This window comes from Taurulus bubalis (assembly GCF_910589615.1).
Source record: "Taurulus bubalis genome assembly, chromosome: 19".
NCBI lineage: Eukaryota > Metazoa > Chordata > Actinopteri > Perciformes > Cottidae > Taurulus > Taurulus bubalis.
The window spans coordinates 8,848,080-8,873,675 of record NC_136607.1 but is presented as its reverse complement, the minus strand read 5'-3'; the positions used below and the strand labels follow the sequence as shown (position 1 = coordinate 8,873,675).

The 25,596-nt window shown below is 42.7% G+C and overlaps 3 protein-coding genes across 3 annotated transcripts; 2 read left to right on the top strand and 1 right to left on the bottom strand.

Annotated features, from left to right (window-relative positions):
- Positions 1-913: 913 nt before the first annotated feature.
- Positions 914-4,222, bottom strand: ccnb1 (cyclin B1). The gene is made up of 9 exons (XM_079234929.1): positions 4,187-4,222; positions 3,814-3,942; positions 3,209-3,325; positions 2,918-3,106; positions 2,676-2,834; positions 2,296-2,532; positions 2,070-2,210; positions 1,735-1,845; positions 914-1,600 (listed from the first exon to the last, which is right to left on the bottom strand). The coding sequence occupies exons 1-9, from the start codon at positions 4,205-4,207 to the stop codon at positions 1,496-1,498; spliced, it is 1,209 nt and encodes a 402-aa protein (XP_079091055.1). The 5' UTR covers positions 4,208-4,222; the 3' UTR covers positions 914-1,495.
- A 3,098-nt stretch (positions 4,223-7,320) lies between these two features.
- zfand5b (zinc finger, AN1-type domain 5b) lies at positions 7,321-13,472 on the top strand. The gene is made up of 6 exons (XM_079235078.1): positions 7,321-7,495; positions 9,791-9,971; positions 10,082-10,217; positions 10,898-11,001; positions 11,180-11,308; positions 11,912-13,472. Exons 2-6 carry the CDS (start codon positions 9,815-9,817, stop codon positions 12,058-12,060), a joined length of 675 nt encoding a protein of 224 aa, XP_079091204.1. The 5' UTR covers positions 7,321-7,495; positions 9,791-9,814; the 3' UTR covers positions 12,061-13,472.
- Positions 13,473-18,122: 4,650 nt separating this feature from the next.
- Positions 18,123-25,389, top strand: tmc2a (transmembrane channel-like 2a; the record flags this gene model as incomplete). The annotated part of the gene is made up of 20 exons (XM_079234925.1): positions 18,123-18,141; positions 18,272-18,304; positions 18,420-18,870; positions 19,150-19,302; positions 19,706-19,796; positions 19,886-19,967; positions 20,064-20,170; positions 20,478-20,576; positions 20,701-20,843; positions 21,176-21,323; positions 21,424-21,612; positions 21,827-22,006; positions 22,471-22,629; positions 22,768-22,896; positions 23,095-23,162; positions 23,452-23,691; positions 23,777-23,902; positions 24,073-24,151; positions 24,946-25,066; positions 25,175-25,389. 20 exons carry the CDS (start codon positions 18,123-18,125, stop codon positions 25,387-25,389), a joined length of 2,832 nt encoding a protein of 943 aa, XP_079091051.1.
- Between the last annotated feature and the right edge of the window lie 207 nt (positions 25,390-25,596).

Below are 25,596 nucleotides of genomic sequence, written 5' to 3'. Positions count from 1 at the left end.
AATGGGTTTAGGAGATAATAGCTCACTCTGCTCTGTCCATTAGCTTTAAATACTTGTGGCTTGTGAGGAGCCTTTGCATCTGCGCCTCACAAGACCTACGTGTCTTGCAAGCATTAAAGATACTGACTGGTCAGTCAACTGAAGGGGATTGGCAACTAGTTGTATACATTCCCTCATACGGTGAACCTTATTGCAAAGTCAGTGAACTTAAATACCTGAAATGAAGTCACGGTGCTTATTTTATTGCAAATCTTGCAGCGGCAGTGTTACCGTAAAGCTGCCCTGCGCAAAGATATGACAGATGGGGAAAACAGAATGAAGGCTGCATTTCATTTAGCGCCAGTTTCAGAGACCCGGCGTACTCTGTGTGTTCCCCATCAGCCAAAATGAACACTGCCTTAGAGATCTTTAAAATTGGAGCCCACTGGTGAATTTTTGAGGCCGATAGGTCAGCTTTTAACGCCGTGAGACATTTTTGCAGTGAAGAAAAGGCTTAGACCTCCAAATTAACATTAGTTTTATGATCTTAAACTTTTAGGTCTGCAATAAACCAATCACAGTCTAGCTCTACTGAACAGCTGCTAAAGCATTAAGTCTCAGCTTGGAATGGCGGCAATAGGACATGCAGAACAAATTTACTTTGATATGAACCAAGATTGCGCCGACAGAACCAGACAGGGTTTATGTTAATACAGCAAAGCTTCTCATCACAAGAAATGAAGCAGCCCAGTTAGGTAAATATTCCCCTGCAGTGGCACCTTAATAAACTAACTAGAGGAGCACTTTCTGGATCCTCTGGTCAAGCCGACACGGGCAGACCTGGAGGCTCACAGGAGAAAGCAACTTTGAGTGTAGAGTTCTCTCTAGTGGTGATAATGTGAATGACAAGGAAGCATAAGTCTGGTTAGAACCATTTAATAAAAGCTTTAAGAACAAGACAGTTATGTAAAAACAGCTGTACATTTCACAGAATAAAACAATCCCATTTAAAAAATATATAAAGCCACACCACTGGTCCCTTTGTTAGAGACCATTTTAAAGCATGCCACAAGTTCTAAAGTCGCAGCATTTTCTAAGCAATAAAAATAGCTTTTCATGGATAAACTTGACTTGGTAAAATTGTGTAACGCGGCTACATTGAAATGTGAATATTCAAAACATGCTCAAGATTTCAGTTGGCAAGTAGTGCATTAAGGAACGGCGTTGTAAGCGGTGTCAGTTGGAGGTAGTCCCGTCAGACTGAATCTCGTGGGAGAGACATGCTTCACTCTTTTTTTAAAGTCTAAACTGCGATGTGTGAGGGCTATGCATTCTAGGGGGCCAGCTTTCAGATTAGAAACTTGTAGCATGCTTTCTAAAAAGTATAAATGATATTCAGTTGAGTCTCACGCAAACCACTGAGATGTCCTTGGTGTGAAGCTCCTTCAGTCACAAAAAAAAAAGTTTAAGTTAAAAACTGTACAAATCAGCACATGGTGCCAGACACATGGTCATCTCACTGGGGGAGCTGCTCAGCCAGATCCTTCACCACTGAAGACTTGAGCTGCGAGATGGTAGCAATCCTCATCTGCTTCGAAGTAGAGTACTTTCCTTTGATGGCCTGCAAGAAAAGAAAGTTAGGAATTAAGGTTTATAGACATTTAAGAAAACATAAGTGCTTCAACGATGTCCCTTTTGGCCCAGCGGTTTGAGAGCGAACCAATAATCGCTGTAGTTGTTCAAACTAACACTTACCATGTGCTTGGTCAGCCCATCGTTCACCTTCACAACATTCTTGGCAATGTGTGCCATCACAGGAATCAAACTCTCTGCTGTGTAGTCCATGTAGTGCTGCAGCGTCACATCCTGAGGGGGGAAAACGTGACAGACAAGGTTACCCTTCTGCAGCTCAAGATGACATAACCCATCTCTTTATTAAACATCCCACTCTGTACAGCTTTGTCACAATTAAAATACAAGGTAGCCTTGACAAGTTGCAGCGTTTATGAAATGACTCACAGCTGCCAATATTGCTTTGCAGACTCAAAAACCCTTTATCTTAGTCAGAAGAGTTTGAAAAGGAAACTCACCCATTCACCAGCATCCAAGACCTTGAGGGCAAGCGCCAAAGAAGCACTTGCCACCATGGAAGGTGGGATGTGAACCATCTCATAATCGACCATGGTGAGCTCCAGGAGGTATTTGGCCAAGGTGTGTTGCTCTGCAGTTACCTGGAGGGGAGGGGGCACGTTAGCGGCCGATAAACGACTACAAACGGGGTCGCGTTACTGACGTTTTTAAGACGCAGCCACTAACCTCGTAAATCTTTGAGGCCCTTCTGAGAAACTGCAGGGGAAGAGGGCGGCCCAGTTGGAACTTGAGCACCCGGAGGAGCGTCATCTCCATGTCTCGGATCTGGGCGGTGGTGTAGGCCCGGTCCGTCACGTAGGCGAAGTCGGAGATCTCCGGGGGATACATCTCCTCGTATTTGGAAGCGAGGAACATGGCGGAGACGCCGACCAGCTGCAGCTGCTTCTTGGGGACTGGGTTATCCTGTGTGAGGCGCAATCACATGCAGAGTTCAGAAACTGGCAGGTTCCACTTTAGTAGAACGGCAGGATTTGTTACGCTTTAGCGGCAGTAGCATGTCACGCAGAGAAGCAAGCGACTGGCTTAAGGTTGATACAGTCAATCACCTGAAGAAAGCGGTCAATGATTCCCACGGTCATGTACATAGTCTCCTGCAGCAGACGGAACTTCAGGCTCACTTGCACTAGCCAGTCAATGAGAATGGCCCGCATGTTACCAGTCACCTCCTGATCCTTCAGATATGAGAGTCTGACGTTCTGCTCAACCTGGGGAGACAAGAAACTGGTTAAAACGGCATAATATTAAAAAGTGCACATGGGGAGAATACATTTAAAATATGTTTGCTTGCCTCAAGCTGTCTGAGGTACTTGTAGATGTCTTTGACATATTCGCTGCAGAGCATGGGGTTGTCGTAGTCCTCTGCATCCACGTCCCGGACAGCGGCGTGAAGCATAACGTCAGAAAACGCTTGGCAGAGGTCAGCAGGTGCACAGCCTGAGGTCTCCATTGGCGTGGGGGATGCTGGGACCGGGAGAACCTGGAAGCATGGAGAGCCGAGCGGGAGGTCAAACAAACTGAAGCGCCACACCCGGCAATCATTTTGTCCCAATGGCCAGATAGCATTGGTCAGACAACTCACCTGCACCTCGGGCTGAGGCGCAGCAGGAACAACATTTTCTGGTTTTGGTTGTTCAACAACTGCTGCTTTTTTGGTGGCGACTCTGGTCGTCTTCCTAGTGGCCTCTGGCTTGACAATCTAAAATGATAACCAGATAAATTTGAAGTCAAGCTGAGATTGCATTCTAATGTCATTTCAAAAAAATATATACACAAACACTCTTAAATGTGAACATTTAAGAACTCAATCCAACAAAGTGGTTGCCAAGACACAAGTCTGGGCTCATTGACAATCTAGCATTTATTTTGTAAATTCCTAAAGGAAATATATTTATTTATCAGTCGAGCCACCCCTTCTTACCATAAGTGGTTACATGCCTTTCCAAATTTGATACAACTTCTGATGTTAGTCATTCAGTATATAAGGCGTTGCCTAAAATGAAACATGCAGACATGAAAATCGCACAAGCCCTCCTTAGAGTTAATGCATTTAGTTAATCAGCCCACAAAGCTGTCTTTAAGACTAGTGAATGCATTGTAGGACGAATTGCCCTTCCGCCGAATTATTTAATTCACCAATAAAGAGATCTAAACACAGTTGACTCAAGAGATAAGTCACATATTCACCTTTTTCTGTACTTCTTTGTTGACTGCGATGTTTCCGATCTCTCCAAGCGCAGCGCGAGGCTTCATTGTGGGCCCGGTGACCGAGCAGGCTTTCCCTCCGAGGTCAGTCCTGGTGGAGGCCAAGCGGTTCTGCAGTAAAAAAAAAAAATATATAAAGATTAATTGCAGGTTACCGACTTATAATGTATAGCACAGCATTTGGTCGAATCGCCATGAAAGGACGGCTGAGCAGCGCACACAGCGACGCACGAGGACATTTAGCATTGCATCCAATAGATAGAAATTCAATAAAGACGCGTTTCTTCTAAACGACTTTCTAGTCACAACAAACAGCAGAAATAGAGAGGAGAAAACAACTTAAAATTGTACTTACTCTGGTTACTCGAAGAGCCATTTCGAAATGTGTGTCGCTGCAAGAACCGGGTGGCAAATCGTAATGGAGAATGAATGCTGCGGTGTAGTTTTCAGATTCGCCGTCTTGGTTTAAATCCTCGCTCGCTTCAAGCTGATTGGCTGTGAGCTGAATGCTCCGAGCCATTGATTGGCTGAGCGCATCTGTTTCAAATGCGTCCCCCGGACAACTAATGGTCACGTGATGTATATTTGCTCCTTTCCTTTTTCCGGCAAAATCTTGCTTTTTTTTCTGGCTTTTTCTAAAATCGACGTACGTTTTAAGTTGTTCTTTACAGCAACGAAATATTCAGTGAACACGTTTATTTTCCCGAAAAACAAGAACCGTGCTGGCTTGTGTCACAAAAAGAATGAACACAATCCGGAAGTTAATGCATTTATATCTGTTTTCCTCCCCGTTAAAGAATTTTTTTTTTTTGGGGGGGGGGTCCCGGGACAGAGGATGTCATATGTGTACAGATTGTAAAGGCCTCTGGGGAAAATTTGTAATTTGGGGCATTACGAAATAAATGTCATTTAATTGTATATAATTAACGACTTAATCGTCCTGCATTTCCTCAAAACAGTCATTCTGCTGTCAAACGCATATTCATATTGCTCTACTTTGAATATGCAGCTATATTGTGTGTCACCGCGGTCAACTCAGCAGACACTCGGATCTGCGTGGTCAAATCAGCGGACACTGAGATTTCAGTGCTCCTTTTTGCTGATAACCGACAGGGTTTTTACAAAGTTAGCGGAAAGATCCACGTGACATAACATCCGGTTTTCAAAATAAGATGTCGACAAACATCCGGTTTTCAAAATAAGATGTAGACAAACATCCGTTTTCAAAATAAGATGTCGACAAATCGTATACTAGCATATATGGAAATGAGATTAAATTAATTATATTCAGATAAAGTAAAACATGTGACCTTCCGATATTTTACAAAGTAAAACATTAACTGATTATGTATCTTTCAAATAGATCATTTCTAACATTTTACTAAAATTATGGTTGAATTCAAACAATTTTAAAGTCCTACTTTAGCATGTTCAAAAAGCTTTTAACTGATTATTTGAGGTGCTGTAAATATACTTTCCCCAAAAGTTTTCCACCATTTTTTTAATAATATATATATATATATATATATATATATATATATATATATATATATATATATATATATATATAAAAGGTTTCAGATAATCAGATATTAATCAATATTTCATTGTTAATAGTAAAACCGTTGTGACCTTTTTGTGGCGATTGAAAGCTTGTTTAAGCCTCTTTCGATTCATGTGGACATTACCAATTCCTAACTCAGTACAGGGAAAAAACACTCACATTTCCAAAGGTAGGAAAAACAAAGACTCTAAAGTGAACAAAACACACACAAAAATAATTAAAATCTGTCTGTTAATGGCTTGTATAAAACAAACAATCAATGGATCAATACACATTTAAGTTCATGCAAGTAGCTATATATATTTTGTTTTATGTATTTATAATGAGATTTGTGACATTTAAATTAATAAATCGTGTGTAGTTTGTAGATCAGACGTTGCTACAGGCTTCATCAATTTGGAATTGATAAGCTCAGTTTCTTTAACCCTGACCATGACTTTTACTTTGAAATACCTCCTAATTGGTAGAGTAAAAGTGATTGATTGCCAGTGGAGTGGGAGTCATGGACGTCCTGAACACATATGTATGAGTCACTTCCTGGGACTCAAGGAGGAAAGTATATTTACAGCACCTCAAACATTCAAAAATGACTAGTTTGACCAGTTTCTCGTTAAAAATGTATGACTTTTACTTTGAAATATCTCCCAATTGGTACAGTAAAAGTGATTGATTGCGAGTGGATTGGGAGTCAAGGACGTCCTAGACACATCTGTATCAGTTATTTCCTGGAACTTTTGGGGAAAGTATATTTACAAGCCATCAGAATTTAAGCGTTATGATTTGTCGACATCTTATTTTGAAAACCGGATGCTGTGTTACTTGGCTCTTTCCGCTAACTTTGTAAAAATCCTCGCTCGCTCCCGATGTGGGTCGGTTAAATGCGTTTACCGTGAATGTCAGCATATAGGAGCACTGAAATGTCAGTGTCTGCTGATTTGACCACGCAGATCCGACTGTCTGCCGAGTTGACCGCGGTTGTGTGTCCGGGGATCAATATGTGGAACTCCTTACCTGCAGAACTCAAAATGCTTGGGAACTCAAGTTGAATCAGTCATGTAGTCATGAATGAGCTGGTGCTTGTCATTTAGTTGTATGGCGTGTTTTTGTATACCATCGTTTCTCTTGTATTTACATAAAGGCACAAGGAAATTGTGATTAATATGTAAAAAATAATAATAATAATAATGAGCAGCTCAAACATGGTAGAAGCAGCCAGATTATTAGAACTAAATACATACAACCCTGATACATGATCAGGATATTAAAAAACTGACCTATTCATGCTAACTTCTCTCTGCTTACTAACGGGAGCGCTAATGCTAACAGGTGAGCGAACAAATCACGAGCTGAAACTGCTGAACTGACAAGCGCCTTTAACCAGCATTGGTTAAAGAGATCAGGACTGAAGACATCTCCACTTTTGGAGACTTTTGCTCTGGGACCCTCTGACCCCTGTGCCTAGACCTGTTCAGTAGTCCATCCCTGTATGATGGTCCAATTTCATTGACCTGTTCGAGGGGAGACAAAGGTACCATGTCAAAGTGAGGCATAGCAAACTAGGAAAAGCACAGCTCAACAGTGAAAGTACAGACGTCTCTTGGAGAAGCTGGAATTTACGAGGAGCATTTGAAGGCAACGCATCCTCTCCAACTTGTTTTCTTGATCCAACGTTACAGACTTTAGATCATGATCACATGATGACTGATCGACACGCAACAGCGAGGCGATGGTCCGTCTACTTGGGTGAATGAAGTACTTGTTTTGCAATGGCCTGTAATCTTGCGTGGCTACACTCCAACACGCCTGCCTTCCAATCAGAGGATCACAATTTCCGTGACGTCCACCGGAAAAAGAAAGGACGCAAACGCACCACGTAAAACAAAACAGATGCAGCCACAAATCAGCGACAGAGGACGTCAACCAAAGTGTCCCCCAGTGCTCCCAGGCGGAGCGGAGTCTGCGCTTCGTGAGAGGACTGGAACCAGAGGCACAAACCACGACCTACCTAGACGGCCCTAGTTAGTCAGCCCCGAGAGAAACGGAGTCATTCCGTCAACACAAAAGTTTCAAGAGACAAGAACACCGTTTCTCAGACGCACGGTAAGTGAACGATCACCAGTGAAACCTCGAGCCAGCGAGCAGAGGCGGTGTTTGGGCAGTTTCTGGAAGTAAACAGGGAAACACTAACGTAAGCAATGCTAAAGTCGCACCTGTGTGCTGACGGGGATTAACGAGAGCCCCGACGCTAATGTAAATGAGACTTCGTTACAAAAACACGTGTCCCTGAAAACTTTTTATTTTATCGAGCTGTGTTGAGTTTTAACATAGAATATAAGTGAAATACGACTAGAGAATCGTCTAACAGACAAGTTAGCTACTAAACACTTACAAACCAACCCCGTTTCATCAATGTATTTTCTCTTTTAACAAAGATCTGTCCTAACTAAACATACAGACGACCTGTATTTGATTGTGCTAACCTAATCTCGTTGGCTACGTCAAGGTTTTACGATTATTGTATTGTTGCCTGCTTCACACTGCCAATGCTCGCACCCGTTCCCCATAGTAACACTCGTAAACACACCGTGATACAATAAATGTAAATATATTTAGTGGGAACAAAAACAAAGGACAGACAAAGCGACGGTGTGCTAACAGCTAACCACTAGCATGCTAACGTTAGCAGGATCACGAGCATCTGCTCACACGGTCGTTGTTGCTATAACTCCCGTTAGCTGACGAGCAATTTGACTACATCGTTTACAATTTAGCGTTCATTTGTCTTTGGTTATTTGCCTTTTTAATTTGAAAATCTTTTTTTTTCTGTCAGCGGGGACACTGTCCGCCCTGCCAGGAGCCATGTAGTATGTTTTCTTTGGGACAGAAAGCTTTAGCATCCGCCGTTAGCTCGCTAGCATGACTCAGTGGATTTGACGAAGTGACGCGACTGTGGCCCGGAGTTGGCCAGGAAATAGCCGACATACATGGTACTGCTTATCCAAAAAGCTTCTAAATTAGAGATGGTGTTGTCGATCCCCCCATTAGCATGATCCCAGAACTACTAACGATCCATGCTGGGGGTCAGAGAGTGGGTTTAGCTTTTGTCTCTTTTGATAAACGTGCTCGTCTTATTGTGTCGATCTACAGGTGTCGAGCTGAATCTCGTAGCCATGTCCGAATGTATCTGTTCACGGGTCTCCTGCCCAGCGTCGTCTTAACCGTGTAGGATTGTGCATTACGTTTCCTCCGGGTGTTAGAGAGCTGAGAGTATCTTTGATGGGGGCGAGGATTCCCATGTTAGCACGATGGCAGCAGGACTCTGGGGATTGTCTATAATTAGACGTGGTCACAGCCTTGCTGTATTAAAGTAACTCGAGAGTGCGCACCTCTGCGATCACGGTCACATTGCACTCCTGTGACCGAGGAAAGCCATTACACACACTTGTCCATGTGAGACTGGAGACACACACACACACACACACACACACACACACACACACACACACACACACACACACACACACACGAAGGGGCCTATTGCAACACTGTAGGGTCAACAGTTTGGAGGACTCTGATGCAATTAACCAGAAGTGTGTGTGATTACTTCCCTTCTTGGTTATCTTATCACAGACCACATCTCACAGTCTTCATCTGTGAAGATCAAACAAGATATTAGCATATAATACAAAAGAACGGGATAAGTTACAAACTCTCCCCGAAACCGCTATATCGTGACTGACGTCATGTGATGGTACCAGAGCTGTCTCATTCCCTGAAGAAGACCGTGAGATGTGAGTTAAAGCTTAAAAATAAATTTAATAAAGCTCTAAGAAGGTTATGTATCGCACATACTTATTCCAACCATAAATGTTAAAAGGTGTTGGATACCCAGCCCTACACGTTGTTGCTTAGGTCACATGATTAACAGGTTTTAATGTTTTTTACTACTGAAGTAATGACTGAGGGAAAAACTACTGTACCTGGTGATGCATAGTTTGTCTGTTTTTCTAGGCAGACGGGGGTGAAAATACAGTTCTGACCTGTCAATTACAGATATTTGTGTGTTCACTTAAGTCTGCAAACAAACGGCAAAATCAAATATGAATATTGCATGTTGTGACCGTTGGCTGTAATGCAGCTGAGTTTAGTTGACATCGCAGTACTCCAAGTTTCAGTAAATTTATCAGATTGATAAGTGACACGCACTGACTGTTTGAACAATTGAAAATGTTGGAGATGAAGATGTATTTGTGCATAGTGACTGAGTAATGCCACTCAATTATTCAAATGAATTCTGGAGGTCTATTTATCATTACTTCAGTTTACTCCTTTCCCCTGTCTTTTAGTTTTACACACACTCATCCTTCCAGCATGTGTCTTTGTTTGTATTTTCAGGTACACCAGGCGACAGACATCATCATGGCCCAGGAGACCAATCAGAGCCCAGTTCCTGTGCTGTGTGCTAATGGCTGTGGTTTCTATGGCAACCCTAGGACTAATGGCATGTGCTCTGTGTGCCATAAGGAGCACCTGTCAAGGCAGAACAATGGAAGTGTCAGTACTTTGACTGCTCTTGGTAAGACCTGCTGTGCCCGTCACAAAAATAAAAATAATAATTTGTTTGCATGTTGGCTAAAACTCCCAACCTCTGTGTCCGACTGTAACATGTGCTGAAATCTCCCGCAGGCGGCAGCAGTGGCTCCTCAGCTGAGGCTTCTGCCATCCAGAGGTTAGAGGCCACCTTGAATAATGCTGCAGCGGCTGCAGTTGCTGCTGCGGAGGAGGCAGCTGAAGCCGCTGCCTCTGCTGATGCTGCTTTCAGGTGAGGGGATCCCTGAGGGTCCATTACACTAGTTAAAACAAAGCCTCTGGGGTTGAAGTTTTAAAATGGGAAGTTGAGATCAGATGTCTACTCAAACTTCTAAGCCTGGGTCAAAAAAATAATAATACTTTAAATCAATTTTCCCCAAAACTTAAAATTTGGGTAGATCAAATATAAGATAGCTAGCAAACATTGCTAAAATGTTAAAAAATACAGAGCAAACATCTCCGTAGTGATTAAACTCTATTAAATGTAGGTTTAATCTTGGATTTACTAAAGCGAGATTAGTTTTTAATTAATTAACAGAGCTCTACTTAATTTTTAGCCTGGATGTTATCATTCTAAACCTAGTCTCGCTAAACTTTGATTAGAACTAATCTTAGATTAAACTAATCCTTGTTAGTTCAAGCTAGCCTCCTTGCGTCCTAGTTGCTGGTTCATAGCAACTTCCAGGGCACTGACATTTAAAAAAAAAAACATTATAATCTGGAAACAAATTGTTTACACTTACAAAGTCATGAACGTCACATCACAGGGTCATTCCTGTGGACCTAAAGGCACCAGTCAACCTGAAGCAGTACATCCTCAGTAGGATCTCATGAGACAGTGAGATCCTATGGGAAATGTGGCTGTGTAATTTTTTTTTTTTAACTAACTTTGTCCTGTTTATCTTTTTGCAGAGGGGGTTCAACTGCCATGTCTGTAACGCAGCAGATGACTGAGATGAGTCTCTCTTGTGAGGAGAAAGGGGCATCAGGGAGCAAAGTAGAGCTCACAGAGCCAGGTGGGTTGGATACAAATGGATGTCTATCTGGTTATTTTTAAGTATAAACTCTGTACAATACATTGTCATTGCAATATAAAATTGCACATATCTAAATCTAATAAGGGTTAGTGAGAGAAATGGTGTCTTTTTACATTTCTATGTGGGGTACTTTACTTTAATTCTTGTGCGTCTCCAGTTTTGACTCAGCCCACATCCTCAGCCGCTCATCCCTCCACTGCTGGCAGTGAGCAGTCCGAAGCCCCAGAACCCCAAAAACCCAAGAAGAATCGCTGCTTTATGTGCCGCAAAAAGGTTGGCCTTACAGGTAAGACATGATGTTCTTTTTCTTTATGGGTCAAGTTCATTGAGCGCTTTTGGTTTACATATTGTAATTTAGGTATTTACAAGATGAAATGTTATTGTCAAGCAACCAAAATTATTCCAGTTTGAACACCTAAGATTGACTCTAGATAGCAGCTGCGTTTCTTGCTCAAAATGCGAATACAATTTGGTCCAAACAGCCACGCACAGTGAGCTATGCTTATCTGCCATTTTGTCACACAGTCCACAGCAGAATACGAGCAGCGGATAGACTTTAATAAAAAAGGAAAAACAAGAACCTCAGAGAGATGAGTTCAGTAGTCATTGATTTCCACCTATATCTCCCTCCCTCCCCTCCCTCATTTCCTGTCTACCGCTTCACTGTCCAATAAAGGCAAAAACATCCCCCAAATTTTTGCATAAGGACTCCTGCAAAAGACATCACTGTGTCCAGGTGTTGTGACTCCCAAATGTTGACCTGTCGCTGCTAGTCATTTTGCAAGATGAGTTTTACGGTTAACATCATGCCCCATGTGTGCCAGGATGTTTCGCAGTTGTGAGCACTTTATTGATCTGACGCGACCTGTCCTCTGCTGTGGCCTTTCAGGTTTTGGCTGCCGCTGTGGGAATCTGTTCTGTGGAATTCACCGTTACTCAGATAAGCATAACTGTCCATACGACTACAAAGCTGAAGCTGCTGACAAGATTCGCAAAGAGAACCCTGTGGTTGTCGCTGACAAGATCCAGAGAATATGAAAAGGACTCCCAGTTTAACTTTGAACATTGGGATCTATAGGCTTTATTAAAAAAAATAAAAAAATGGACTTGAGCCCAACCTTCTTCCTGAAGGACCCGTTTGTTTTTCCCCCTCGTTTGTTTTACATTCAAGACTTTTCTCCCCTGTGCATGAAAGTTCACATATTTTCCGTTTTTGTTTTTGGGTGTGCGTCTAACACTTTTAAAGGGTTGTATGTGAGAATGGGGCGAGTGTGGGTCCATACCATTGGAGGAGGTTGCTGACGTAGGAGTCATTGCCCTTTTTAGAAGATGGCGCTGCCACAGGACGCTTGGCCCTGTTTGGATTCTCCGACTTTTACTGCTGTTCGCTGATGAAGCCGTCTCAGCCGCGCTTGCTCTCTGCTGGCTTGAGTAGCAAAACGTTTTTCTTTTTCTGCCTCATCTGAACTCTGTGAGGTCAGAGTTTAACCCTCCTTACTTGTCAGACTTTGCGTCCTGGTAAGTTATCAGCCTCAAATGCTTCTCTGTGCCGCTGGAATCTCACCCACTCATCCTTCCCCCAAACCACCACCCAGCACAGACACATTTCTGAAGAGAAAGAGACTTTGTTGCTAGCCCTCTCTTGCTGGCTGGCTTGTATTCCTGCCCTCCTGCTGTGTGTGTGTGTGTGTGTGTGTGTGTGCGGCACTAAAAACACAACGTAGTTTGACAGTTTACTTCTTTTTTTCTCTCCCGTTGATCGTGGGCTGATTGCTGTGATGCGCTCTCTGCCCTGGGATCTGAATAGCAGGTACGCCGACGTCCTACTTTGTTGGTCAAAACCGTTCCACTGAAGTCACGTGACGACACTAGTCACCTGGCTGTTAAATGTTTGTTCTCTCCCCCTGCCTCCCCCTACCCCCATAAAAGTGCTGTGTGTTGTAAGACAAGTAGCCTGAACTTGTATTAATTTTTGCCTTTGGAAGGGTTTAGCTCCACTAATATTTCATCTTTTAGTTCACTATTGAATGTTTTCCTCTATTTTTAATGTGAGCTGACGAATTAAAAAAAAGTTGGACTGTTGCACACTGCGTATCAAACACAAGTGTGTTTGTGGGAGTAAATGTGGTCGGCTGTTGTATGAGACGAGTGGCTGTGTACCGCGGTGAATTAGACCTGTGGTTGTAGGTTATTAATCATTTTTTGTTTTTTAAATTTTATTTTGGTCTGGCTGCTTAACGTGTGTGTTTTTGTTTTTATCCTATTTTAGTTATGCAAGTTTGTACAAACATCTTTATTTATATACTGCAGTGTGTGTAATCTTCCAATAATAAAGAATTAATTGTATGATGTAAATAAATTATGTTCACAAATATAAAATCAAGAGTTCATGGCTCCTCAGTTTGACATGTCACTGTTGTTCTGTCTGATATCTTGGCCGTCATTTCTGAACTTTTATCCACATGGTTCTACTGGAAATGGTTATTTTACAGTGTCAACTGTCGATGGGAAGAAAGTGAAATGCGACCAATTAAATATTTTTTATCATAATCTCTTTTTTTCCTCTTGGCTGTAGTGCTATTTACATTGTTTCTGTGTTATTTGCCGAGTGGTGGAGATATCGTCTTTGACACTAGATGGCGCTCTACTCGTTGTGGAACAACTCAACAGCAATATTGCGTCCGAAATTGTGACTCCAGTTTCTCAAAAAAGAATCCACAAAAGTATTTAGCAGTTTCATTTAGGAACTATATTTTTCCTATAGAACGACCCCCAGTGCCGGGATCTATACTGGACAACCTGGGAGGATGCCTGGGGAACGTTTTGTAAGCACATCTATAATGATGCATAAACCAAAGTGCATCACACACGTGCAGAGGATCCTCATTCACCAGCAGCAGCAGCAGCAGCAGCAGCATGTGATATCATGAACACGCTTCTGTTCCCCCAGCGGATTAGGAGAAACGGTTCCTTTAAGTAATCTTGTTTCTTTGCAGGCGTAAACACAAAGCATTCACACGGTATTACTTAATATTGCTGTTACAGTAGTCTTCTCTTAGTGTTTCTGCTCTGAAGTGAGTACAAATTGTTGTGCGTCTGCAATAATTTCAAGATTATTTGAAGTTGCTCAGTTTTTTGAACTACCTGCATTGATAAATCTCCCAACAAAGTAGGTTATTGTATAAATGAAGTGCACAAATCAAACCAAATGTGTTGCTTTCAATTTATTATACTTCGGGAAACCAGCGTGCCTCATCTCATAATTGTGTTTTGTATATGTACTTGGATCCCCATTATCTTCCACTGAAGCAATGTGATTTGTGTACCCTTTTTTTCTGACCACGGTTGTATACAAACTCTTAAACTAAAGTACAGCAGCTGCTGATGTCATGCTCCTAAAGTGCCAGTGTCACATTATACAGATCTACATATTTTAAGAACATTTACTTTCCACTGCATAATAACATAACTTTGTACAGTTTTTGTGGGGGATGAACTTGTATTTTATGTTACTTAAATGCATGTAAAAACAAACGGCGCTGCCAGTGTGACTAAATTCAGTACGTCTAAATAAAAGCGTTTGCAAATTATCAACAATGAGTTTTCATAAATAAGTGTGGTACTGATGCACGCCCACATTTCAGTTTGAAGTGTAAATTTCAGCAGTTTTGGCATATATATAATTGGCATATATATATATATATATATATATATATATATATATATAATTGGCATATATATATATATATATATATATATATATATATATATATATATATATATAATTGGCCAAGTAATATATATATATGCCAATTCACATTTTTAGTGTAAGTAAATAGCCACTAGGTGGCATAACATATTTATATACTCTTGTTTAGAGTGGCGCATTAAAACAAAAGCCCAAACATGACTATGCTTACACATGTTCAGTGGGTGAAAAGGATGAAATGCTTAAAAACAACAAAAAAATATAAACATAAAGAGACGACACGTGCAGTCAACACTCGACACCGTGGAAGCGGATAGGAAGTAGGGAGGTAGGAAGTAGGGAGGTAGGAAGTAGGGAGGTTGACTTCACGGCTGACGCGATCCAATCGCAAGATGTTCTCTTGTAATAGTTTGAGTTTAATGTTTACAATTCTGACTATGAACATGCAACACACACACACTTTGTTGCTCGGTCACGGATGTGCAGTAATAATGCAGCATTTGTGAGACGCAATCCATTAACTTTTAATTGCTCATGCATGTTTCATGCGTGGCGATGCATGAAATATTGATTTAGAAACGTCTGATGGGTTTTTAGACATGCAGGTGTTTAGAAATGCATGTCAGCATCACGAGCGTGTCCAGATTTGCCCAAACTGGTTCATTTCAGCTGTTTGTGTAGGGAACAAGACATCAAGGGGACAAGACGGCCCTCAGGGCGTTTTATGGAAGATATAATGCACGGATCTATAATGAAAACACATTTAACAATGTCAGTTATCCATGTTGACTTATTATTGCTATATATGTATGTAACAAAACCAAAATGACAAGCTGGACAAAGACACAACACACACACACACACACACACACACACACACACACATATCCAGATGTTTTAAACAAAATTATGACATGTATTATTATGTTATATTGGCAGCTTTTTCTATTTCATGTGACCTTTGTCCTCTCATAGGGTCGCAGTGTGTTTATACAGTGAAGGCTCCGCCTACGGACATATTCATAGAACTGGATTTACACCGAGATAACTTCTATTAATGTAACGCAGGTTTAACTGAACCTCTGCCTCCGTATTGTTTAAATATGGGGATTAAGGCACACATTGCATTCATAGCGTCGCAATCTGTTGTTCACAAAAAAGTGACAAAGAAATTCCAAAAGCTATTCAACAAGCATTTCTGGAGCATACTGGCAGCTTAATACATACACACTTGTACAAACCAATGTGTATATGCATGGAAGCCCTCATAAATGAACTTATAAATATATATAAACTTACAATAGTGAATGTATGCCCACTTTCAGTTGAAGAATTGGTTGTTCTGTGGGCTGAATAACAGTGCTTGAGGATCTAAATAGGAATCACTAATTATACCACTCTCTCAACATATGAACCCAGGCGGGCAGGAAAGCAGCCGATGGGCCACCTGAGGCGCACTCGCACGTACACCGACACGAGACTGAAAGGGCGTGATCCACGTCTCACCTGCGTGGAACCGACAACCATGTAATGGAATCATTTTGGATGTGAAAAGTGAGCTCCACTCTATTATTTAATGAGCCGGTATGGGGTGTACGAGGTGGTTCCCCGTACGGTTTCAGCTACAGAGGTAGCTGCTGTTCAGTCTCCGGTGAGACTTCGCTGACTCTACACCTGCTGTGTTGCTTTTGAAAAGATGTCCATACACTGGAACTGCAACGTCATCTCAGAGTGTCTGTTTGCCTAATGAGCCTCTCTGAGAGAAACCTAAACCTTCATTAAACCTTTAGACCGCCTGGTCTTCTTGCATCTCTCTCTCTCTCTCTCTCTCTCTCTCTCTCTCTCTCTCTCTCTCTCTCTTGCTCTCTCTCTCTCTCTCTCTCTCTCTCTCTCTCTCTCTCTCTCTCTCTTTTCTGTGTGTGTGTGTGTGTGTTCTCCAATAACAAGATGAATGAGAGTGTCTCTCTGCACTGTAGTTGGTCCTTTGACTATTTTGGAAAAACAAAGCAGGACACATTCGTCGGGCCAAGTAGAGCCACACTGAATGGTTTTAAGAGTCAAGGGCCTGATGTGATCCATGGTGTGGCCCTGAGCTGTATATCACCGCCTCCTCTGTGGTAATGATGAATATGTATACAGTATATATATATATATATATATATATATATATATATATATATATATATATATATATATATATATATAATTATATATATGGCCCGTGTCCTGGAGAATAACCTAGCATTTCTGCTTGAAAAGCCACAGTAGATCATCTTTGGTTTCCAGAACTGCACTTATCCAACAACACCTGTTGAGAGCAGGTCACATGCGGTAGTCGTCATAGTGACGGCGCCGTCAGATACCTGAGTTGGGTGCTGGTGGGGAGCCAAGGCAGAGGAGAGCCAGCCTGCTGGGGTGTCGACTGGGCCAGCGCTGCAGAGGACACAGGGGACGGGACGCTCTTTTTCGTTTTTCATCATGCCGAGAAGAAAAGACACCGTTTCAAACGATGATGGTGAGTTAAAGATTCGAGAGACTGGAGTGCTTGGCTTTGGAGGTCAGAATGATAATAGTTGTGTAGCTCATAAAAATGGGTGATTTGTGCAGTAAAGTGTAAGACCACTTACTACTTACAGACTTTATACAACATAAAACGCTGCAGAGGTGTGGACTTGGGTCATGTGACCCTTTCTCACAAGCAGGGCCTTAGCAGAGCTTGACATGTCATCACCACCAGTTCTGCTGCTGTTTCCACTGGTCTCCGCCCACACTGTTGGGCTGAGTTCCTGGAACTACGTTTAGGGCACAGTTAAGAAAATGATACCAAATGCATGTTAAAGATACTTTCTCAAGAGAGACCCAGTCATAGAAAAACAGATTCATAGTACAACTAGTTCTCAGAAACTCCACAGAGAGTTTAGTGTGTTAATGTGTTGAGTAACACTCCCTACTATGATATATCACTCATTACTTCTGCTTCCATTAAAAAATCCAATCGTTTTTTAGTCCCCATCACAGAATAAGGTAGGCCACTATACTAGCTTATTATCTTACAACTTCATTCTAGAAAATTCTTTCAATTTCAATATTAGTGCATTTCATTTCCCAAAGAAAATAATTAGAGAGGTGTTTTCATTATTTTCAAGAAAACCTCTTCTCACAGTTAAGATATGGATTATTAAGCACAGAGGTCTCAATTACAAGAATTAATGACCGTTCCTTCCCCCCTTTGGTAAATGGTGTGTTAAGCTAAATACTAACATCAGCGGGCTAACATGCTCAAAATGAGAATGCTAGCTTGCTGATGTTTAGCACCTCATGTTTACAATGTTCTCCATCTTAGCATGCTCACAGTTGCTATTAGCACTAAATGCTAAAGTGCAGTTGAGGCATGGTGTTAGTTCCTGCAGGTACTTGATCATCCAGCAAAGTATTGGACCAATTAAAATGTTGACTTGATGACACGTGAGATAAAGTGTTAATGTCACAATCAATCATTTTGTGACATATTTGCTTTTTTTGTGTGTGTCCTTTCCCCAGTTGAAATAGAGGTTGACAGTGATGCGAGTGATGGTGAGTGGAAAACATCATGTCATGGAACTGATTTGAAAAGAATTCTCGTCTAACGATCAAATAACAAGAACACCAAATGTGGTATTCTGTGTGTTTTTCTTTGTTCACAATGTAGATGAGGGCACCCAGAGGAGACCGAACAGGAGGCAGGGAGCTGGAAGAGGAGGCGCAAAAGGCAGAGGCCGGGGGAAAAAACCACCCAGTGAGGACGAAGACGAGGACGAGGAGGATGAAGCTCCAAGGGGACGCAGGGCGGCAAACAAGAAGAAGCCCGCCAAGAAACGCAGGGGTGGCAATGATGACGAGGATGAGAGCGAGGACGAGGCTCCCAAGAGGAAGAAAAAGGGAGCCGCCAATAGGAAGAAAGGAGGCAAAGCTCAGGACAGTGATGAGGAGGATAGCGATGTGGGGAAGGGGAAGAAGGGACAGAAGGGAGGGGGGAGGAAAGGAGGGAAAGAGGTGGAGGACAGCAAGGGTAAGAAGGGGGATGCCAAAGGGAAGGACAAGGGGAAAGACAAGGGGAAAGACAAGGACAATGACAAGAAGAAGAAGAAAAAGGACAACAGGTAAGAAGTCACCTAGTTATTTTAAGACTCAGCTTTGCTTTGTGTTTAGTAAATGTTGTCAACTAATCTAGCTACCATAATACACATTTTACCTGCTGAACATCAACATATTGAAATTAGCATTTAGCTCACAGAGTCACATTGCCGCCAGCAAGGCTGAAGAGTTTTGTTTCCTCTGTTTAACATAAATCACTTTGGGCCTGAAGCAGCGACACAAGTACTTCACAATTGTGTTCGCTTCAACAAACTCCCTTCTCCATCTGCCTTTTTCTGCTCCAGTTCATCTGATTCCAACTCAAACTCTGATGAGGAGGAGTCCTTGTCAGAGGGGGAGATGGCCCGGCTGATGGAGGAGGTGGAGGAGAAGAAGAAGCTGATTGCCACCATCAGGAACAAGCCGTGGAGGATGAAGCGGAGGCTCCTAAACCTGAAGTAATCATACAGCTGTCCTAGTTTCCAGCTTGAGATAAAAGTTTCTCACCTCAGGCCAGACACCCTGAGCCACGTATCAAGCCTTGACATGAAAATTAATCCATGCATTTTAATTAAATTTGTAGGCGGAATAAAATGGTTAATTTTAGTCAGCACAGTAAAGCCATAATCTTACATCAAAAAGATCACCTCGACTTGAAATATTACATATCAAAAGCTTTTTACATATCACACAACTTTGCGTCTGAAACTATATATGTGCACTATATATGTGCACAGTTGCTAAATATTTGGGTGAAATATTATAATATTATTGTGGGTCTAGAAGTAAATCAATATGGGAAAAACAAACATAAATACAGCTCACTCTCATGAACATGTATCTCACATTGTTTCTTCACAGGGAGGCTCAAGGATTTGTGGATAAGTTCGAGGGAGCTTTGGGCAAAGGGAAAGGCAGGAAGTGGTTTGCATACAAAGTGATGATGAAAAAGGTTAGCACACAAACCAAACTCTATCTTTTTTTCTTCTCTTGTGTGTGGGTTTTCCATCAATCATTTTAAATATATTTTTTTTATCCCAGAAATGGATCAAGTTCCAGAGGGATTTTGAGAACTTCAGAACAGCCTGTATCCCGTGGGAGAGGAAAATCAAAGAAGTGGAGAGTAAGTTGCGTTCACAGCACACAGCAATGTTTATCAGCTGTACAGCAACTCCTAGTGGACAGATGCTGGTTTAATTGATCCCCTTAATGTCTTCAGGTCACTTTGGGTCATCAGTGGCGTCTTACTTTATCTTCCTGCGCTGGATGTACGGCATGAACCTGGTCCTCTTTGGTTTCACTTTTGGACTGGTGGTCATCCCTGAGGTGAAATGATGTCCTGTTACTGAATCATAAAACTGGAATAAAATCTCTTCATAAAGCAAAGCATTACACCTATAGTTAAAACAACTAGTTAAAAGCTGTTTATTATATTTACTGTGGAATTAATTATAAAAATCCAGTAAATATATGGATAAATTCAGTAAAACCAGAAAATGCTTTTCAATGTAAGTCAATAATGCTCTTTGATATCAGAAAGAAATTAAGAGATGACGCCTGTTGAAGAGTCTCGGGGCCCTGGCGGCAGGAGGAAAGCTCAGCATCAATTAAGATGTTTCTTTTTATTTCCCAGGTTCTGATGGGCCTTCCCTATGGGTCCATTCCCAGGAAGACTGTACCCAGAGCAGAGCAGGACACCGCTCAAGACTACTCTGTCCTCATGGACTTCAACGTGAGTCTGATATGCGTTGATATAAACAGCCCAACACTCATTGGTTTTGCCGCATACATATACGACCCTATAAAGAGTCCAAAAGTAAATGCAAAAAGTAAACAATGATGTTCTTTTTTCTTAGGGCTACTGCAAATACTCCGTCCTGTTCTACGGCTTTTACAACAACCAGAGGACCATCGGCTTGCTGAAGTTCAGGCTGCCTCTGTCCTACCTCATGGTCGGCATCGGCACCTTCGGCTACAGCCTGATGGTCGTGATCCGCACGTGAGTCTGCCTCAGCAACCGGCTCGGTGGGCTTTAAATGGTTGCTTTTCATTCATATGCTGTCTCAGCCAGGCGGCAGCATCTTAATTCAGTCGTGGGAAATTCCTCAAGCGCCAATTTTGATTATTATTATTATTAGAATGATTTGAGTTGGATAAGATTTGCTGTTTGATTCATTTGATTTGATCTGATTTTTTATATCAAAGCGAGGACTCAAACAAACACAGGGATGACGGAACTGGATGACACCAGGATAAAACAATTGTTTAAATTTGTTAAAGGTTTGTCTGCCTACATGCTCATCACGAAGGCTGTTTTTTCTTCTTCTTTAGAATGGCCAAGAACGCCGATGTCGGCGGTGGAGAAGGAGACGACAGCGAGTTCACGTTTGCCTGGAAGATGTTCACCAGCTGGGATTACCTCATCGGCAACTCAGAGACCGCCGACAACAAATACGCCTCCATCACCACCAGCTTCAAGGTGACCGACGGCCACCATTTTACAAGAATCATACATGTGTGTGCAGGGTTTTTCAGTACGACGGTTGTACGGCGCCAATGACTGTACATCATTTCTGCAGGAGTCCATCGTGGATGAGCAGGAGAACCAGAAGGATGAGAACATTCACCTGCGGAGGTTCCTCAGAGTCATGGCTAACTTCCTGATCACCTGCAGCCTTGGCGGCAGCGGATACCTCATCTACTTCGTGGTGAAGAGGTCTCAGGAATTTGCAAACAGGACCGACCTCAGCTGGTACGAAAAGAACGAGGTAATGTTGTAACATACATTTGGCAAGACAAAACACAGGAGAGGAAAGACTTTCCATCATCACATCCCACTCAAATCTCAAAATAACAGTGACAAAATATGTAAAAAAAAAAAAAACTGAGGCAGAGAGACAAATATGGGCAAATCAATATCTGTTCTAATGAATTGTTATCTGACGTGAATATGTTATTCCTGATTGTGTCTGTTTTGGACAGTTGGAGCTCATCATGTCTCTGCTGGGGCTGGTGTGCCCTCCTCTGTTTGAGACCATCGCTGAGATGGAGGACTACCATCCACGAATCGCCCTCAAGTGGCAGCTCGGGCGCATCTTCGCCCTCTTCCTGGGAAACCTCTACACCTTTCTGTTCGCCCTGTTTGACGAGGTCAACACCAAGGTATAGCAGCTGTGTGTGTGTGTGTGTGTGTGTGTGTGTGTGTGTGTGTGTGTGTGTGTGTGTGTGTGTGTGTGTGTGTGTGTGAGAGTTGTCTCATTCCAGACTGACCAGACAGATGGTTTTCTAACTAGGACCGCATTCCCCACAGATGTCTTTGAGATGTTGAGCGAAGGACGGAAATGATAGTCAGTCAATATGTGCATCCCAAAAATATTTGAACCAGAATAAGAGATATGTATTATGTCTCAAAAACCCATGTTTCCTCATAGGTGACCCCTTAACTTACCTCTTGTGCCACTTTTAGTCCAAAGCTTCCACTCACAAGAAAAACACTCAAATCAAGTGGTAACACTGTTATGATATTTTCTGAGTGCATTCAGGGTCCCTAGAGGTTTGAATCCGCATTGTTTTGTCTCTCTGTCGGGAACAAAACAACTTAAACTGATTCGCTTTGTGTCCCGCAGCTAGAAGAAGAGGACTCCATTAGGAACGCCAGCCTCTGGGCCATGAAGGAGTACTACGCCAACTACACGCTTATGCTCAACGGCACCGATTCCACTCCACCCCCCATGAACCCCGCCGATATCATCAGAGGACCCTGCTGGGAGACCGCCGTCGGAATTGTGAGAAAAATGACAAACTGGTTTACTTTTCTCATATCGCGCAGAAGCACGAGCCACAAATATTATTAAATACCTCACATCATTGCAATCATCAAGATGATATACCAACATCTTATGTGTGAATGTGTGTTGTTCCAGGAGTTTGTGAAGCTGACAGTGTCGGACATCCAGGTGTCCTACCTGACCATCCTGATCGGTGACTTTGCCAGAGCGGTCATCGTCCGCTTCCTCAACTACTGCTGGTGCTGGGACCTGGAGGCTGGATTTGTGAGTCTGACAGCTGAAGCGTTTAAAAGGTTTACTGAGGGTGTTTTTTTTAAATGGGTCCATAGCTCAGTAAGAAGTGAACTCCCCTGCTGAGGAAAAGATGGTTTTGTAACGCTGACACTCTGTCTGCTGACCTGGGGACTTTATTTAACTGCTTTCAGTAAGTAGTAACTAATCCGTGACTCCGTTCACTTTCAGCCGTCATATGGAGAGTTTGACATCAGCGGTAATGTACTTGGATTGGTTTTCAATCAAGGAATGATCTGGTATGAAACTTTTTTTGTTCATTGCCTTTTTTTTCTCCCCTCTGTGTGTGTAACTTCACATGCCTGCGTTATTGTATCTGCATGTATCTAGAATACCTGAGTGGATGTATATAATATTCATGTTTCAACAACTATTGGTTGGATTGACGTGACACTTGGTACACACGTTCATTTTCTCAAAACAATTGTCCACACGTTGTTCCGGCTTTGTAATCAATTAAACTGAATTAACAAGCTTTGATATTTAATGATGATCACATGACGTGCTGTCATGCTCTGTGTATTTCAGGATGGGTGCGTTTTATGCTCCCGGGCTGGTGGGCATCAACGTGCTGCGCCTCCTCAGCTCCATGTACTATCAGTGCTGGGCGGTCATGGCCACCAACGTCCCACACGAGAGAGTCTTCAAGGCCTCCAAGTCCAACAACTTCTACATGGGTCTGCTGCTCCTCATCCTCTTCCTCAGCCTGTTACCTGTCGTCTATACCATCATGACCCTGCCGCCTTCATTTGACTGCGGACCTTTCAGGTAACAGCACATGCACAAAACACTCATACAGGATGCGTGAATACGCACTCACACACACACATGTTGACCATGCGGATGTTTGCAGTGGGAAGAAGAAGATGTTTGATGTGATCATGGAGACAATCGACCTGGACCTGCCAGCCTTCTTGGGGACGCTTTTCAGCTATGCAGCCAACCCAGGCCTCATCATACCAGCTGTCCTGCTCATGGTGTGAGTGTAGAGGAGACACGATGAACCACACACACACACACACACACACACACACACACACACACACACACACACACACACACACACACACACACACACACACACACACACACTGTGCGTGTCTTTGCAGCCACTGAAAAATGACAAATCCCGTCTTTTCTCCTTTACAGACTGGCCATCTACTATCTGAACTCAGTGTCTGAGGCCTATCAAACCTCCAACATGGAGCTGAAGAAGAAGATGCAGATGGTAAGTCAGTAATGGGGATACAAGTAATGTACGCTGTTTGAAGTAAGATAGCCAAAATACTTCTGATAACAAATAAAGTGCCGCGTACGAGTATTTTTAACTAGCAATATGGCTCAAGGCATGGCGTTGTCAGTCCTACCTGTTCAGTGCTAATTAGCAACAAAGGTACGGAAAACATGACACAAACATCACAAGCATAACTTCAAAATAACTCCACACTCAGTCTTGAACACTGTTCTTGACCTTCCTGCCCTTTGTGGTTTTCTGGTCTTTATACGAGATTGTCTCGAACTCAAATGACGCCAAAGTGTTTACATTGTAGTTACTTGAAAGCCCGGTGCGTCTCATACAGCGGGACGAGGCAAAGCGCCGGTCTTTGACGCCCCGGGAAGGAGAACAGGCTGAAATTTGTATTAATCCCCACCCAAAAAATAGTGCCCCAACATATGCACTATTTACTCGTGTTTGAGTAACATTTGATAAAAACACTAGTGAGCTGCTGTTTTAGGAGACTGCTGAGCCTCTTTTTTATAAATCAAACTTTTGTGGACAGTTTTTGAAAGATTCAAGTCTTCAGTAGGAACCACTGAGCTGAGAGCCACCGACAGGGAAGGGAACGTACTGAGAGACTGGCACACATTTCTAAACAATAAAAAGAATATAGATGATAACATAACTGTTGCGTTCCTCCTTATTGTTTTCTCTTTCTTCCTGAACGTCTCTATTATGTCTTTCCCCACATTTTTCTATCACCTGCCTGTCTTTTTTTGTCCCCCCCCTCTCTGTCTGTCCAGGCTCGGGATGAAGAGAAGAACCGGAGGAACAACACGGACAGCACCAACCAGGTCATGAAAGACCTGGAGGACCTGCTGCCAAACCAACCCTTCATCCGCCCTGCTCCTCCACCAGCGCCTGGTCAGTAGACTGCATTCATCGAGGTGTTCTGGTTCTGACTTGAAATCTAACGCGTGTGACTTCAAATCTAGATTTTGAGCTGATGTATCACTGTCTCCGCCTGAACAGAAAAGACGCCGGAGCTAGAAGCAAAGCCAACTAAAACGAAGCCCGGGTCAGCCGGTAAAGGCGTTAATCTGCAGAGAGACGTGACTCTGGCATCGCCCAACCCCAACGCTCGGGGGCCAGTGAGCCGGCCGCCCGGGCCGAGAGGAGCTGGACCGGTGCCGGGTGCCGGACCGGGCCGAGGCCGCGGCCGCGGGAGGGGGCCCCCTCCGAGATAACAGTATGAGAAAATCACATTCCTGCAGGCTGTGTTCATGCCTCAGACCATCTCAGTTCATTCCACGGCTGGAGACATAAATCGGCACAAAAACAAGGTTTCAGTTGAAAAGACCTTAATTGGGTCGTCGTATTTTCTTATTGACATCAAAAGTTCTTAGTTTAACTGTGGGGTAATTTCTGACACCTCTTTAAACTGTAACCTACGA